The sequence below is a fragment of the Mustela putorius genome, unplaced genomic scaffold, assembly GCF_011764305.1.
Source record: "Mustela putorius furo isolate JIRA1106 unplaced genomic scaffold, ASM1176430v1.1 tig00003898_pilon_pilon_pilon, whole genome shotgun sequence".
Lineage (NCBI taxonomy): Eukaryota > Metazoa > Chordata > Mammalia > Carnivora > Mustelidae > Mustela > Mustela putorius.
The window spans coordinates 18,039,784-18,056,156 of NW_025422047.1; the positions used below are offsets into that span (position 1 = coordinate 18,039,784).

Consider the following 16,373-nt stretch of genomic DNA (forward strand, 5'->3'; position numbering starts at 1 on the left):
CAATACCACTTCTAAATAGCTTTTCTCAAAACCAGGCTAACACTACAATATAGATTTTATATAGGAATGTGGAATTATAACTTTTCAATGACTTTTAATGTAACAAATGTATCTATCAAACTTAAGTAGATTTACAAATCTGTAATAAAAGTTATTTTAGAAAATACTTCCTGTAAAAGAAAGAAAAAAAGGGAAGAAGAAATAACTTGGACTCTGGGCCAGCATTCAGAATCTGGCAAGGGGGAAAAAAAGTCTCATTCACTGTGCTTCTGTTAGAATAAAAAATGTATAAACTTAAATCCTAATGTCCCTCCACCCTGCCCTGAGAGCTCTGGCTAACGTCAAGCAAAAGCCCTGCATGGTTCTGCCATCTCCCTTCCCTGACCATAACTGCAACCCCTGCCTGCCCGCTGGAGATGGAGCAGGAAGGGCCTCGCTGGCTGCCTGGAAACCAAAGATCCACAAAGCTTGTCCCCGGTCTCTACTGTGACCATCACAGAGCAAACCTCCTTGCAATGGCAGAGAATCTGCCGCCGACGCGGAGGAAGCAGGTCACCTGAGTTCTCGAGGATGACAAAGCCCAGCACACAGTGCAGGGAGATCTCCGGAGCCCCCCCAGACGTGCCCGAGCCTTCTGTCAGAAACATGACCTGTACACAGCCTGTGCTTTTTTCGTTTCTACCCACGTAATCACATCTTCCTTACTCTGTCTCTGCTGGAGAAGAAGGGTATCAAGTGTTGGGCAGCAAGTTTTTCCCAGCCCAAACAGATGTGTCTGACCAAAAAGAAACTGGGACGGTCCCGCAGGCCCAGGCACCGCCAGCGGTGGGATGTGTGGCCCCAGCACCTCTGCTTACCAAGTTCTCGTTGGTTAGCCTGGTGATCTCGTGCTGCAGGCTGGCCTCGATGCGGGCCTCCGGGGGCAGCTGCAGGTTCTGGGCCAGCAACTGCTGCTGCCGGTTGTTCTCCTCCTTCAGGCTCTGGATCTCCCCGCGAAGGGCTTCTGCCTCGTTCTCGTGGCTCCTCTTCTGGGACTGCAGCTGGGATTCCAGGAGCCTGAGGAGAAGCCACACAGGTAGGAAAGGGAGATGACATGAGAGGCTCTGCTGGCTGTGTGTGAGGCGTTAGGCTCATTCTCACGGGCAGGAAAAGCGGGGAATTTTTAGTGTTTGTGCAAACTTGACTTCGTTAAAGTCAAGAAGCTCAAACAAGGGCCAGCAATGGAAAGAAGTGAATTGCCCTCCTGTATCTTTCTGAATTGTGGACCATGCTACAAATATAACAATTCTCAAAGGCCCTAAGAGACAGTCAGGTTTAGGTTCTTTTGAAAAGTTTATAAGGAATGATGACAAACTAGCATTTAAGTTGTCAAAGACAGTACATTTGCCACAGAATAACTCTGCACGGTAGAGGACAAGCAAGATTACAAAGTCCCGATCTGATTAAATATGTCTTTAAGAATTTCAGTGTTACTTATTTCAGGCAGAGGGTATGACCAGGGTCCCATTTCTACTTTCTACTCTTATCTCTGGAGGACAGAAAGGCTGGAGTGGGACTCTGAAATATATACAGATTTACCCAAATCCAGACAGATGATTCTGAAATTTCACATACATGTATTTTAAATTTGTCATTTTCTCTCTCCCCCATAAGCTTCCACATCAATAACAGAATCCTAACACGATGCGGTTTAAAACACAGATGCTCATAGGACAAACAAAGCAGTTATGGCTTCTCTCAGCAAGCACACAAGTCAGCCGTGCCTGTAAGCAAACCAGAGCGTCGGCTGCGAGAATACCAGGGAGAAACAGCATCCCGCCTTCACTGTGCACCCCACTTCTGTATTCATCCCCTTTCCAAACACAAAGCAAAGTTATTGTTAGGAATTAACTAACAGGAAGAAAAGAAAGACGTTCTTTTATCCTTATCTCCTTTGTTATCAACTGCTGGGCAAAGCTACTGATGCCATGGCAAGTAAACGGTTAACAGCAGACTAAAAATATTTCAGAGATTATAAAATTCCAAGGGCACCGTAAACTGAAAACACCACCGAGTTAATGACAATGGCTTGTGATTAGAACAAACAAAGCAGAATGAGGAGTCCCTTGAATAAACAGTTAAGTATTTTTAAAATTTAATCACTAACATGGTATTTTAATGAGATCTGAAAGATACAAATATCCTGAGAGCAGATGAGTGTCTGTGTTAGAAAGCTGTTGCTGTTCCAATTTTATTTGCTTTCCCCTAAACACATTTAACATGTTGAGTTCAGGTAATTATTTTCAACTTCAGCAATGCAGGAGACCCTCCTGATTTGTGGTTTCAAATGTCTGAGTTTCACAGTAATCACAGAGAATCCCAAATTAGGCGTGCAACACTGCTGCTGGGCAGCGCGGTGCTGTGCGTAAGGGCACAGGCTCACTGCCAAGGGTGCTCATGTCCTTGAGATTGGTCATTATTCCAAACAGGAAACCACTAAGTAATCAGTGTTAATCTCTCCCTGCAGTTAGGGCTCTCCTTGAAAGGTTTTGTTTTGTTTTGTTTTCCAACTCCTAGTGAGATATGCAGAAATTTCTGCATGTGAAGGGAAGACCCTTCACTCATGGGCAGCAATTCTTATATTCACTATCCATCCATTTCAGCTCTAACTGCATCCCTTAATGGAGAGAGTTTTTAAGAAGGTATTGGGCGGACTGAAATTCCCCCAGGAAGACAATTAAAGCAGAAGAAACATAGGAGTTAAAGTCAGAAGGCCACTGTTAGTAAGAAAAACAACAAGTTAATAACATTCCATTTTGAGGAGACAAATATAACCTGTTGGCTTGTTTTAAGCCTTCATAAACCAGCCACAGCTCTCCATCCTCATTCAACTCATGGCAGTCCATAGCAGGGAGTCTTCCACGCAAAGGGAACAACAATGCAAAACACAAGGGTACAGGATGGTCATGAGATGATGATGGTCAGGATCAGCACATGGTATTCCAACTGAGTCAGCAAGACTGGTTTATTAATTACACATGGGTGTAAGACATTATCACAAAAATTACTTCTGGTTAATTTTTTTAAAAATGGGTAACATGTAACATCGCATGTCAATGGATAGAAAGTAAAGCAATAATCATGGAGCCAGAGCTACTTTTCCTACAGAATAAGAAATGACTGAAAAGGTGAGAAAGAGGTTCCGTTTTTAGCATTTTATTCAGCTAGCAAAGTGAGCTTATACATTACATATTATCTTATTAGAGACTGAGATCAACCATGACAGTCATACACATACAGAATGAAAACTTCAGTGATTGTCCTCATGGGGTACTCTTCACAATCCATGTCAAAATTAAGTTCTAAGTATTCTGAGTAGGAACTTGTTATTGCTTAATAAAATCTGCTTTCTTGCTTTTAAAACTGTCTTAAGAAATTCTTAAAGGAGTAACTTATAATTAAGAAGTTCTCAGCTTTTTGACACAACTGTTAAAAAGATTTTTTCATGTCAAAAATTAATGTTAAAATCTGGGGAAACTGCTTTTACACTATTATTTTTTTAAGATTATTTATTTGAGAGAGAGAGATAGTATGCTAGAGACAAAGAGAGCACAAGTGAGGAGAGGGGTGGAAGGAGAGGGAGAAATAGACTTCCCACTCAGCAGGGAGCCTGAAACAGGACTCAATCCCAGGACCCTGGAAACATGACCTGAGCTGAAGGCAGACACTTAACCAACTGAGCCACCCAGGTGCCTCTGCTTTAATATGAAACATGTGACACATTTTATTAAAAGCATGTATAGCAGCCCCTGGGTGGCTCAGTTGGCTAAGCACCTGATTCTTGATTTCAGCTCAGGTCATGATCTCAAGATCATGAGATCAAGCATGGTGTCAGACTCCACGTTCTGCACTGGGCATGGATCCTGCTTAAGATTCTCTCTCTCCTTCTGCCCCCAACCCTTACCCCACTCACTCTCACTCTCTTGTGCATACTCTCTCTTTTAAAAGTATGTATAAATAATAAATAATAATGACAAAGTTGATTACAGGTTTTTTTTATACCTGGCGTATAAAAATATTTTTAAGTATCTATCATCAGACACATTCCACACCCTTCCACATGTATTACTTCATTTAGTTCTCCTAGTAACCATTGTGTATTATTTGCCACACTGCAGAGGAAGACACTGAGGCTTAGAAAGAAGATACCTTAGAGGCTACACACTGGTGAGTAGGAGAGACCAGGCCTATCTGACTCCAGAGCCCAGGCTTTTACTCTTCCTACTAGACTTTTGTTAATATGATGTGTACAGAAAGCACATTCCAGAGAATGTTCTCCTATTTACCATCTCCTCCTGGAGGGTTGATCTATTTTTATGGTCTCAAATGTATTATTATACACTGATGACTTCAAAATTTATATCTCAACCCACATAGCTCTCCAATTCCAGATCTAGATGTTCAACTGCCTAATGGGTTTCTCTCCTTAGATGTCTTCCTAGCTCCTTGAGTTCATTATTTATAAATCTACTGATCATCTCCACCCTGTGCTTCCCCACACTGCAGACCCAGCATCATGAAATGGTATTACCACATCCAACCAAGTATTCACCACAGACCCTCTAGGATTCTCTATCCCTCACTCAAAAATCCAAGCCACAAGGCTTACTGATCTCATCTTAGGTATCTTATGTATCTTTCAAAGTGTCCCATTTCTCTCAATCTCAACAGCCACCAACCAAGTCAAGTCACTGTAATTAGTCATTCAATTACAGTAAGAGCTTCCTAACTGGTCTTTATGCCTTCAACCGTGTTCTACTATAATCTATTCTCTAACATAAAAACCAGGAGCAGCTTTCTAAAATTCCAATATCATATCATTCTCCTACTTAAAACATTTCAACAACTTTGTCATTGGAGTGAAGTCCAAATTGTCTTGGTTACCTCCCCAACAGTCTACAAACTCTGTAGAGTTTACAGAGTTTGCATTTACCTTCCTTACTGCTATATTCCCAGTGTATGGCATAGGGCTGAGCATGAAACGGGTATGCAATCTATTATCTGGTGACTAAAGAGTAGAGTGCATGGATAGACAGGGTAATAGAGCTCTTCTTATACTAACACACTCTTAGATAGAAGATATGCTTATAATTTATATCACAAATTAAAATTTAAGGTTAATCAAATACTTTTTAAGCATTCTCCATTCTCACCCATAAAACAAGATAATAAGTACCTTACATGTTGCTTGGCAACATGTATTTCTGTACACCAGTCCTGATACTACACATCAGGAGACTTAGACCACACACTAAATACACAAATCCCCAAAACTGTCCTTGTCTGTGCTCATCATTGACCATGTTTTCTTAAGCATGTAGCCTGTAAGTTCAGAGTCCGAAGGCACAGAGGCTCGGTTGGGAAGTGGTTTGATAGGAAGACTAAAGGAATTCCAGAGATGAGCCACCACTTGGTGATCATCTCAGCTATAGAGAAAGTCTTCGATAAAGTTTCATCATTTAGGTGCACATCCTGCACCCTCAGTCAGCCTACCGAAGCTCTTAGGTGTACAGTGACTGAGCTAAGTGCCGTCTGTAACCTCACTCATGTTTACAGTAAATAGGTTAAAACTAGGGTTAGGATTTTTTTCAGAACACCTTGGGAAATGTGACAAATACCTGATCTTAAATGTCAGGTCCCATCCTAGAAGTCATGGTACACTTGTAGAATGATATGGCCAACAGTGAGTTGATTTCAGATACTTCATTACTTCTTTCCTCACCAGATTTCATTACTGAAAGCTAAAGTTGTCCCTAACATTTGGGATTCACAAAAAACCAACCATCCTGAACAAAAAGTGGAAGTGACTACCCAAGACAGTTCGACAATGAACAACTGGTTTTCTTCTCAAGATGGAGACTCTAAATATACAGAAATATAATCCCTTGATGGAAACAACATACCCCCTGACAACTCTCATCAATAATGCTACCTTATATTAAAAATGAAATTTTAATTGGGAATATGTTGGAAATCTTGAATTCCCTCTCAAGGTCAATGGATCTCTAATAAAGCAATACATAAACACTTTGACTTACTATACAAGAGGCTGGCTTAAAGCCTAAAGATATACATGATTATGATTAAACTAAAGTGAATAAAAAGAGAATGGATTTACCTGTTCGTTTCTTTCAAACCAATGTATGCTTGGGCTATTTCACCCTTATCTTTCATTTTTTGTACATCTTCCAAAAGTATTGTGGAATCTGTCATTGTGTTCTGAAGAGGAAAACAACACATTTCCACATTAACACAGTCAGCTCAAAATCTGGAGCACAGATAACAATTTTTTTCCTCCAGAATAGGGGGTTTTTGCATTCCTCCACATCTCTGTCCCACCAGAGCACCGGCCTAGCCCCGTGCAACTCCATGGGGTGGTCGGGCATAGGCAGTTAAGAGAAAGAGGCACCTTCAGTTTCTCCCTTGAAAATCCCTCCAGCTCTGCTATAAAGGTGGTGAGATTCTAGAGTACTACTGTCCTGTAAATAAAATCACTGATGGGCAGTGTGTGTTTTACATTATGTGAAATATATATCTATTTCAAATATGTATATATTCCATTAAGTAGTCCCTTGATGTCCTTGTCTGATAATTGGTCTATGCTATTATAATATATATACTTCAATGTGTGTGCGTGTGTGTGTGTGTGTGCATCTATGTGTGTGTCTATATACACACAATATATGTATATATACTTTATATATAAAAATATAGATATATTTCCAAGTATACACAAAGCATTAGAACAATAACTGGCTAAACCAAGCAACTACTGAATGAACAAAGAACAGAAGCTCTTCTTTCCACTACTTCCCATCTAGTTATAAAAAAACAAATGCCCCAGTAAAACACTGTAAAGTTTGACATAAAGCTCGTTATTCAATTAAAAACTCAGTACAAAAAGGTAAATGATATGCTTTAGCAAAATTAGAAGTTTTTTCTCACATATTTAGATATATATGAACGGGAAGGATTTAGCTCCTTGTAAATATCTACCATCTGCCGTTATTCAACTCTTTCTTCTGTTACATTATAGCATGGCATATAAGTTTTTGAAATACATTTCTGGCAGGTCAGCATTACCAATGATTTTATATAAAAAGCACTTTTCTGCTAACATCTTTACTTCCTTTTTTTATTTTTCCTTTTTGGTCTAATCTGACAACCAACATAATTTCCAAATCTTGCTTCTACTCAGCTATTCTCTGTATTTCCCAAACCAGGGCAAGAACAGACTAAGCACTACTGCTCAATAGCCTCTAGAGAATAATACATGTTAGAACCCAAGAGTCCATTCTATTTGTCTAAATAGTATATGTCTGATCTGGTAGTCAATGTTTGCTCCAAAGGCAGATCTCACAATGAACTTAATAGAATATACTTCAAAAAACAGGATCTTACAGACCAATTCTGAGGTAAGTTCAAGAACAGTTCTTGATAAGAATATACTTAAAAAAAAATCCCACTTTTCTCCTTACAGTGTCTTTTTGTGAGCTTATAAATGCATCCTCAGAGAAGACCAAATATAATCTGATAAAAGCTATTGATAAGAGCTTATATTTTACTGAATTTTAAAAATCTTTCCCTAGACACCGCATGAAGCATTTCTTTAGCTACAATTTATATATATTTTAGTATGTCTTTCATAGAAAATATTTTTCTTTCTATGAAAGCGAATTTTTCTATTCTACAAAGGACCAAACTCAGATTTTTAACATCTAAATAGCAACTCTCAAAGACCCAGTCCCTATATTAAATAATGCTGTATGTGTTTTCTGATATCTGAAGACCTACATGATGTACTTTTGAACTTTCAATAAATTAGGTAACTTGATCCTATATTAACTAATCGAAAGGAAAGATGAGCTTCTTGATATGCTGTTTTCCTGATGGTAAGCAGCCAGCTATTTCCCCTTTTTGCCTACCCTACCTAAGAACTGGTGGTTGGGGCATGGGATCAGACATGGACCACCAGCACTAGGACATTCCTAACTCTCAGCCGAAAGTCTGTCTCCCCCAAGCCAGTGACCAGAAGTTTAGAAACGGTTGCACCATGTAGGAAAATCCTACCCCTTCCAGGGAGGCTGTTCTCTACTCCTGAGGCTCCGTCTCACCCTTGGCCAACAAATTCACAGCTGCTCTATAAAAGTGTGGGACAGCTATGCTTTTGGGTGTGCTCCAAGTTAAGGGACTCTTATCCTGGGTCCCCATGTTTGTGGATGGCCTACCATTACTGTTAGAGTGGGTCAGAGAACTGACTATGAATTAGAAATCATGGAGATCTCCCTGTGATCCAAACTGAAACCTACTACACCCATTATTTTTCCACTGCCACAGAGAGGGCTCAAATAGGAAATCAACTTGTAATATCAAAATAGACTTGGTGGCCAGAAGCATCAATCGCATTATTTTGGGTGAATACTTATAAACTAAAGTTTAGGATTACAAAGAAGTATTTACCAAATTTTTTTTGAAAATTTTATAATTACCTTGTCATCCTGAAAATCACAAGTCAGCAAGCACAAAAAAACAAATGGAGAAAATAATGAACCTTTAGTTCCATAAATAAACCATCAATGAGAGAAAAGCAAACTATAAGAACCCCAAAATTAGCATTCATGGAACCAGCATATGGTAGACATTAATATAAATATTTATGTGATAATTCTTAATTTTCAAGAACAAGTGCTTGAAATTATTTTTGAGTTGTTTTGGTTTTTCTAATTTTTGAGTATGTGAGAAAACGACCCTCCTGCTAACGTATATGGGTAAAATTCTTATGCTAGGTGTGTGAGAGTTACAATTAAGCTCTGATAGGAGGTCATTTGTCCCAGTGAAGCCTTCCAGAATACTCAGAGAGGCTGAACTAGATTGGCTGGGCTGGATTAACACCTACCTCACTGGGCGTCACTCACTACTGCCCTGCAAAGGAGTTGTGCAAGGATGAGTGTCTTGGACTGGAAGCTGAGTAGGACAGACAGCCTTGGGTCTGAAAGGTCTCCATCTGTGTCATGGGCCTTTTTCTTAGCAAAGAACAAATTGGAGAGCAGAGGTGTTGGTGAGATAGGACCAGTCCATTTTAGGGACTAGAGACCAGCTAGTTGTGAGCTGGGTGAGTGAGAACATGTGATACCAGAGCTATGTGCTCTGTTAGCTGGATTGTTTTTATGCCCCTTGGTTCATTTTTCTTTTTCTTTCCCTTAACTTTAACTCAAGTTTCTTGTGGGAATACTACTTTGTCACAAGGGAACCAGAAAAAGGAATGGTGAGTTTGGGACTCTGCTCCAGCTGGTATGCAAACAGAGTCTTTGATCTCAAGGCCTAACCACAGTGGTAGTCATGGGAACCAAACTGAGACAGTCTTGGGGAAGGAGACACATACAGGGCCAGGCCAAGGAGAGATTCCCCTTTCAGAATCTTCTCATTTCAGACTGAATGGGTTTGAGATTTGTTTTAAAATAAAAAAGTCCATTCCTTTATGTAATTCCACTAATTCCTGAGATGTTTTTTCCCTTCCAAGCTTAGTCACAAATATCTTGTTTTCAGAATTTGATATTTTCTGGATCAGTGTTGATCTCAGATATGAGCTGCTGTTCTCAAATCCAAATGTTGCACGCAGTTTCAGCATTTTAACCACAGGCAGAACTACCATTTCTAAGAGAAGTACTCTCAGATCTTCTAGTTCATTAGGTATCATAGTCATTTTTTATATGGTATGTCATGCAGTTGGGATACTTGATTGTCTAATTCTTGGTAACACTTTGTTTGCTGCATGAACATGGGCAGGGACACAGGCCAGGCTTTAAGATGATTACCCAGAGTCCCTCTGATGGCAAATGACAAAAAGGCCCATTTTTTACTAATACACAGTGCTGGGTCTCATACCTGAGTGCAGGAAGGACTTTGGAGGGACATCTCTACCTTCTGGCATGGGTTCCTTTCTGTTGAATCACTACACACAGCCCCTCCCCAATTGGGTTAGATCCCCATTTTAGGCAGAACTCCCTAAAGTCAGCAGAAATCATCTCCATGAAACTTCTACTCATTGATCTCACTTCTAACCATTTTATATGTTATCTTTCCAGTTAAATGGACTATTTTCAACAAGTAATTTTAAAGTTATATTTAATGCCTTCCCACAGCAAGACAATTTATGGATATTTGTACTTAACAGTATTTTGCTTTTTTAAAAGAGTTTATGTATTTGATTTATTCATTTAATGTGGGGCTTGAACTCATGAACCCAAGATCAAGAATCACATGCTCTTCTGACTGAGCCGGCCAGTAACCCCGAATTTTACTTTCTTAAAAAAAAAAGATTTATTTATTTATTTGTTTGTTTGTTTGACAAAGAGAGAGAGAGAGACACAGAGAAGAAGGAACAGAAGTAGGGGAAGTGGGAGAGGGAGAAGCAGGCTTTCTGCCTAGCAGAGAGCCAAATTCAGAGCTCAATCCCAGGACCCTGGGACCATGACCTGAGCCAAAGGCAGATGCTTAACGACTGAGTCAGCCAGGCGCCCCCCGAATTTTATTCCTGATGAAAATTTATCATGGCCAGAGTACTACTTAAAGATTAATTTTAAAAGCCCTTTGCTCATGAGTGAGATGTAACACTTGGAAGATCATCTGGGATTTCATTTATTTTTTGCTCACTGTAATTGGCATTTGCAACAGTTTTAAAGCAACATTGAGTTTTTTTTTAATGACAATATCCTTTAGACTAAACACTAATTAGACTAAAAATGCTCGGTTTGCTTCATTATAAATTGGAGGGAAAGGATAAAAAGAAAGAGGCCAGTCCCCAGACACTCACTTTGGTCACTTGCTCGTGCTTACCTTGGGTTGGATGGCCTCCTTCTGGCTCACCAGCTGAGACCTCAAGATGAGGACTTCCTCCTTGCGGACATCAAGCTCCTCACTCACGGAGGTCAGCTGCTCCATGAGGACACGGTAAGCTGGTGCGCCTGGAGCAGTCACCTCTGGGGCACTTTTCTCACTAAGGGCCTTGCGTAGCTCATTTAGCTCATTTTTCAGTTTTTTATTTTCTGATTCCAGCTCTTGACGCTGTATGAAGAGACAAAGAATAGTTCACTGCTGTTATCCTCAGCTTTACATTGGAATACTCAAGATGCCCTCAAGATGGTAGAGCTGTGCTGGAAAAGACTGTCTGAGGTACCATGGTGAACGGCTTCCCAGGCTGTAATGGGAACTCTGTTCTGCAAATTAAGAAAGCTGACATCAGGTGCCACTGAGCAAGGTGAATGGCAGTTTGCTCATCAACCCAAATTCCAGAGTCACATTTATTTCAGGCTTGCCTTGGGTGTGGTCACAGGCCTGGAGGGATTGCTGAGTCCCCAGGGGGGAGTTCAGCCCAGTCCTCAGAAGCCCAGGTTTTTGTTTGCAGGTAAATATAAGGGCAAGTATGAGAGTTCAGCTAGTCAGGTGGTTTCTGCTGAATGGCTCAAATGAGCAGAACCCTGAAATCTTGAGTAGCATCCTTTTATTTCCTTTGTAAAACAGAATGGAAAGACCACTGAAATCTTGGACTTGTAACTTTGAATAAAAAAATTACCATATCATTAAACTAATATCATTCCATTTAGTGTTTTGATGACAACCAGTGTATTTTTCAAACCACTCTGACATGTGTATGAAAGGCTTGTGAAGCTGCTGGCAGAAGTCATCTTGGGAGGGGGGAGGAAAGGACGGGCTCCTGTGTCATCCAGATGGCCATACTTATCCTTCCCCTCCATACTTTCACATTCTACCAGCCATCCTCCTGTCACCGGTTCGCACTGCCCTCCGTACACTCTGCTCAAACAGTGGCAATGGGAACCCAGAATAGAGTTCTGACCCCAAAATGCAAATACTCAGGGTACTGACTGGGGAAGGCTGAAGCAGGCAGGCATTTGCAAGCTTCGTGCTATCTCGTTCAGCACATTCCACAAGGCCTTATGGTAGCAGAAGTGAGACACTTCTACATATAAAAGATAAAATATTTTATTGTTTCTTAACAGAGAAACCACCTTGGGTTTAGAGCACCATACCAGAACTCTCAACAGTTCTATCTGTAGTTTCTTTTTCTAGTGTAAGAATATATAATCCTTTCTTTCATGAAGTAATCTATTCTTATGTGAAAATAAAGGATCCTTCCTTTCACCAGTCTCCCACCAACTAGTAATCCGATTTGTATCACTCACTTCTGCAACAGAAAACATGAACGTCTTTTTACTTGGACACTGAGCTCCTATGTAGGGTTCCCCAAACTTTAAAGTGCAGCAGAGTCACCTGGAGGGCAGATTGCGTGGCCCAACCCCCAGAGTTTCTGATTCAAGAAGTCTGGTATTAGGCCCAAAAATGTGCATTTCCAGTAAGTTACCAGGAGATGTTGATGCTACTGGCCCAGGGACCACATTCTGAGAAATACTGAGCTAATACCTGGGGGCTCTGACTTGCCCCCCACCCCCAATCTGGGCTTCAATCTTTAACATACTACAAAGAATGTCTTTATTTGTCCATTTTTGTGTGAGACAGGCAGATGGAAAAGTGCTGGAGATAACAATACTGCTCCCATTCTGTTGGCCTGTGCCATTCCATTCCATCTGATCCTTGTCTTGTATGACCCACAGCATGAGCCGCTCCTCTAGACAAAGGGTACAAAAGGCAACAGAGAGACAGAATACAAGAGATGACCCTTTGCTGCTACTCTTTTCTTTCTCTGCAAGCATAATCACTACCTAAGCAGTACTTTTATTGAAGGAACAACAAACTTATTCATGTTATAATTTAGAGAGGGTGAAGGGCTCATCAGGGTATTTAAAAATAGTATTTGGGGGGTAAAAATTGATTTTCAAACAAATAACGATAGGAACTTAGGGTGTTTAGAAAGTTTCCTTCTGTCTGGAGACGTAGATTCAAGACCAGACTCTACAAGTTGATAGTAAATCTCTTAACTGTTCTAAGCCTCAGTTTAATAATCTTTAAAAAGGAAATAACTTATCTTACAAGTTGTGACAATGACTAAATAAGATAAGGTATAGGAAAAACTTTTCAAACTATAAAGTAAATATGACGTATTATTAGTCAAGTGTTTACTAAATTTATTAAATGAAGAGTTCTAACTATCTTCAAGGGAAGGGGTTGATAAAGGAACTGTAGGTTGGAGAGCATGGAGAACAGGCATTCTCTATACCAATGCCACTCGGCCTCAAAAGGAAGCAATAATCAGCAGTTCCAGACCATGGGAAGGGACAAATCCACAGACAGGGTCCTATTAATGTTAATTATGTTCCATGTCACACTATTAGGAAACAATGTATCAGGACTAGACTTGAAGTAATATTATTGAAAAAAAAATAATACAAACATCCTCACGACAGTTCAGCGGGACCATAGGAATTCTTAAATACACATAAGTACTTTAAAATAATGAGTTTCCTTACACTATTTTGTGGCTTTTCTAACTCTTAGGTTTGGTTATAATCATAAACCTCACTATAGTTTTCTAGCTGTTCTAGACTATAGTTTGCAAAAGAAGAAAACCGTAAAAAATAAACACAAGCAGAAGATGTCTGAAAAAGATAAATTTAAAACTAATAATTTAATTAACAACCTAGAAAACTTTTAAAGCTGGAGGTGTCTTGCTAGCTGATAACCTGATAGCTCAAACTTCACAGGGCTCAAAACGTTCTAATTCTGGAGAGCAAAGAAGAAGCCCAGTGAAGAACAATCTATCCTGATTTTATTTTTATTTACTTTATTTGTATTTTAAAGTAAACTCTACGCCCACTGTGAGGCTTGAACTTACCACCCTAAGATCAAGAGTCACATGCCTTACCAACTGAGCCTGCGAGGTGCCCACAACCTACTCTGTACCCAGGAATGGGCTCTTGTTTGTTTGATACCTCAACTCTTGGGTTACTCAAGATGCTTTGTATTCCAGGAACTCCTGTTCCTTCCTAATCAGAGTCTTTCCCATGTTCAGCTCCTCTGGGACACACAGTACCGCCTAGACAGCCTTTGCCTTCAACCATTAAGGAGATAATTCTCTACTTTCATCTTTCTCCTCTCAAAAGTTGCTAAAAAATAAGAGAGAATACATCTCACTCTAATACCTAGCAAACTAACACCTAGCTATCTTTCTCTATAACTACATAGTTTCAGTGGGGTTTGGTGGTTAGAGTATGCTCTAAACATACGTGCCAAAGATATGTATGTTCATATCCTGCTCCTGTCAGTTTCTAGTGGGGTGATCTTAGGGAAGTTACTTGTATCTCTTAACCTCAATTTCCTTATCTGTAAAATGAGAACTAAAATACTGACTTGCAGGATTACTGTAAGAATTAGAGCTAGGTTGCCGGGGGGAAGGATGTAGGGAGAGGGTGGTTGGGTTATGGACATTGAGGATAGTATGTGCTATGGTGAGTGCTATGAAGTGTGTAAGCCTGACAATTCACAGACCTGTATCCCTGGGGCTAATAATACATTATATGGTAATTTAAAAAAAAGAATTAGAGCTGATATGTACAGTAAAGGCATTTAAAAATGATGAGCATAATGATCACAGCCAAAATTTGCTGGGTACCTACTACATGCTGGGCATTATTCTAAGCAGTTTATATGAAATACTTTATATAATCCTCATGACAGTCTTATCAACAGTATCATTATCCCCATTTCATAGATGAGAAAACTGGGGCACAGAAAAGATACATAACTTGCTTACAGCCATATAATGGCAGATCTAGCATCTGAACCCAGGCAGTCTGTCACTAGAAGCAACGTCCTTTACTACGTTCTATCGCCTCAAATGGTGGCCACTGCTTCTGTTTCTGCTTAGACTGAACTCATGCTTATATGGAAGAGATTCTACAAAAAGAAACAACACAAGCCTAGAAGTAATGCCTGAATAAGGGTGAAGCTAAAACCTTGAGTGCCCTTAAGGATGTTCTCTGTGAAAAAAGAGAAACTCTGAGCAGGTTGCTTGCTAAAACAAGATATTTGAAGCCTTGGGCAGAAACTTCCATTACCTTGAGTGACTCATATTCCAGTTCTGCACCTCTAATTTGTGGTCTTTCTTCTTCCTAGGGAAAGCGTAGAGTTAAAAACTTTATAAGTAAGTAGTTATACTTCAATCGTCACTTTTTAAAAGAAGATTTTACCTATCTATTTATTTATTTAACATTGAGAGAGAGAGAGAGATCATAAGTAGGCATAGAGGCAGGCAGAGGGAGAGGGGTAAGCAGGATCCCCGCTGAGCTGGGATCCCAATGAGGGGCTCGATCCCAGGACCCTGAGATCATGACATGAGCTGAAGGCAAAGGCTTAACCTACTGGGCCACCCAGGCGCCCCTAACTGTCACATTTTCACTCAGAATATTTCTTTGCTCTGCAGAAAACAGTGAGGAGAATTTAGCCCTGGCAATACGAATCAAATGCTGCGTGGATAAAGGCTGAGCTGCAGGAAAAGCCACGCCCAGAGCTGAGTCTGCAGGTGGCCGTGGGGTGGGGCTTCGCTCACCTTGGCTTTGCTGCGTAGCACCTGCTCCTCCTTGCGGTCCAGCTCATCCTGCATCACCTGCTTCTCCTGCTCCAGCTCTGTGACCCTCTTCTGAAGCTTGAGGAACAGTGACATGTCCAGAGGCACCTTCTTCTCACTTGGCTCCTAAACCCCAGAAATCAGAAGATGGTCAAGCCAATGCAGAAATAATGACCAGTGCAATAGAAAGTCAGGCTAGCTTACGGAAGAAATATACATGGCCAAAGAATGACATGTCCACACGCACAGCTAATGAGTAGAGGTATGCAAATTAAACAGTGAGGTGCTACTTTTTCCCTGTCAGATTGGCAAAAATCAATAGTGCCATGTGTAAGTAACAGTGTCTTAGATAATACTTGTGGAGGTATAAGTAGGCCTTTTAAAAGGGCAAGTTTGCTGTATTTATTAAAATTTAGAAGTGTATACCCTTTAATCTAACAATACACATTTAAGAACTATCCTACAAAAATTCTTACATAAGTACACAAGAATGTATGGAAAAAGATGTTCACTGCAGCATTTTTTATAATTGTAAAAAACTGGAAAAAAACCCACGTCAGTCAATAGAAGAGTGCTTAAACAATAGTATAATCAAAATAAAATTTTTTATAGCTGTTAAAAATCTAAGTAGATATATATGAGTGGATAAATATGACCTAGATAAAATTTTTAAGTGGAATACACAAGTTGCTAGCCACTATTTATATTATGATATTATTTTTGTTAAAAAATCAAATGAAAAAATAATGAATACTGTTTTTCTGAAAATAAATAAATTGGAAAAAAATCAAATGCA

The 16,373-nt window shown here is 39.9% G+C and overlaps 1 protein-coding gene across 8 annotated transcripts in view; it reads right to left on the minus strand.

The window, feature by feature from the left end:
- Positions 1 to 16,373, minus strand: part of MYO5A (myosin VA) — a 189,742-nt gene that overhangs the window by 21,985 nt on the left and 151,384 nt on the right. For 2 of the 8 annotated variants that reach the window (XM_045067906.1, XM_045067908.1), the window contains exons 26-32: positions 15,560 to 15,703; positions 15,069 to 15,122; positions 10,876 to 11,103; positions 8,529 to 8,537; positions 6,158 to 6,258; positions 2,815 to 2,895; positions 858 to 1,056 (exon numbers count right to left, since the gene is read on the minus strand). In XM_045067906.1, the coding sequence (XP_044923841.1) occupies positions 858 to 1,056; positions 2,815 to 2,895; positions 6,158 to 6,258; positions 8,529 to 8,537; positions 10,876 to 11,103; positions 15,069 to 15,122; positions 15,560 to 15,703 (816 nt within the window). The remainder of the gene's footprint in view (positions 1 to 857; positions 1,057 to 2,814; positions 2,896 to 6,157; positions 6,259 to 8,528; positions 8,538 to 10,875; positions 11,104 to 15,068; positions 15,123 to 15,559; positions 15,704 to 16,373) is intronic. The other 6 variants (XM_045067909.1, XM_045067912.1, XM_045067907.1 and 3 more) reach the window with 3 other exon arrangements.